The 1,108-nt window shown below is 50.7% G+C and overlaps 1 protein-coding gene across 1 annotated transcript in view; it reads right to left on the reverse strand.

Annotated features, from left to right (window-relative positions):
* LOC119770672 (40S ribosomal protein S2-like) overlaps positions 1-631 on the reverse strand; it is an 834-nt gene extending 203 nt beyond the window's left edge. Inside the window, exon 1 of the mRNA XM_038265989.1 lies at positions 16-631. Within this exon, the coding sequence (XP_038121917.1) occupies positions 95-511 (417 nt within the window). The 5' untranslated portion in view covers positions 512-631 and the 3' untranslated portion in view covers positions 16-94. The remainder of the gene's footprint in view (positions 1-15) is intronic.
* Positions 632-1,108: the final 477 nt, after the last annotated feature.

The raw sequence follows: 1,108 nt of genomic DNA on the forward strand, positions 1-1,108 counted from the left end.
AAATTGGACACTAACCTTAGTCTGATTACTTTTATCCGGACTGAACTATTCAGATCGAAATTTGGAACCGGCATCCCAGTTTCTTGAATCACTTTCAGCGTAACATGGCTGTAGAACCGCCGGAGAGATTGGTGTAGCTGGTGACCCGGATTTCTGGTTTCGTGACTCCGACGCAATCCTCGATACCGGCCATCTGGAGCAGCTTCTTCGGGACCGGGGCCGGCACAATGCCGGTATCACTGAGAACCGGATTGAAGCGTACCAGGACGGAACCGTACATGCCAAAGACCTTGAAGAGCACGGTGTGGGGCTTGCCGATCTTGTTGCCCCAGTAACCACGGTGAACTGGCATGACCGACAGCTTGGCCAGGATAATGGCACCGCGGATGGCAGTGACCACTTCCTTGCTGCACTTGACGCCGAGACAAATGTGGTCGTTGGAGTCACCGATGGCGACGAACGCCTTGAAACGGGTACACTGACCGGCACGAGTCTGCTTTTGGAGGGGCATGATCTTCAGCACATTTGTCCTTGAACGAGCGGCTCAGAATCGGGAGCGAGTACAGGTAGATCTCCTCCAGGGTGCGGATCTTGCCATCGCGCACCAGACGACCCAGCTTGGGCACTGGAATCCATTAATTTTGCTTGCCGCGACCACGGCCTCGTCCGCGTCCTCCGTGGCTCTCACTGGCACCACCGCGAGAACCAAACCCTTGAAGATTTGTCCGTTCCGGAACTGTTTCCGGTGCAAAACGCCGCTCAGCAGCAGGTGGACCTGCTGCGACACTCAACGAAATGAAATAAAAACAGGTTTGGTTTGCTGTATGTTTACTTTTTGCGAAAGATGCGAACAGCTGATCTTGACAGCGTAACGCATTGGCTGCGGCGGACTTGGCAAAAAAGTGCGCCGCAAGCATGGTGTTTGCGATTTTGCAAACTTTTTGCTTCAATATCGAAAACATTTTTTCCAATATCGCAAACATTTTCGATGATTTCGGAAACTTCCAATGTTTTCGAATTCGTCGCAAATATTTTTCGGATCCAACGACCAGATTTTGTTCCGTGTGTTTGTTGTTTGTTGTTTGTTGTTTGTTGTTTGTTGTTTGTT

The sequence above is a fragment of the Culex quinquefasciatus genome, chromosome 3, assembly GCF_015732765.1.
Source record: "Culex quinquefasciatus strain JHB chromosome 3, VPISU_Cqui_1.0_pri_paternal, whole genome shotgun sequence".
In the NCBI taxonomy this organism is placed as follows: Eukaryota; Metazoa; Arthropoda; class Insecta; order Diptera; family Culicidae; genus Culex; species Culex quinquefasciatus.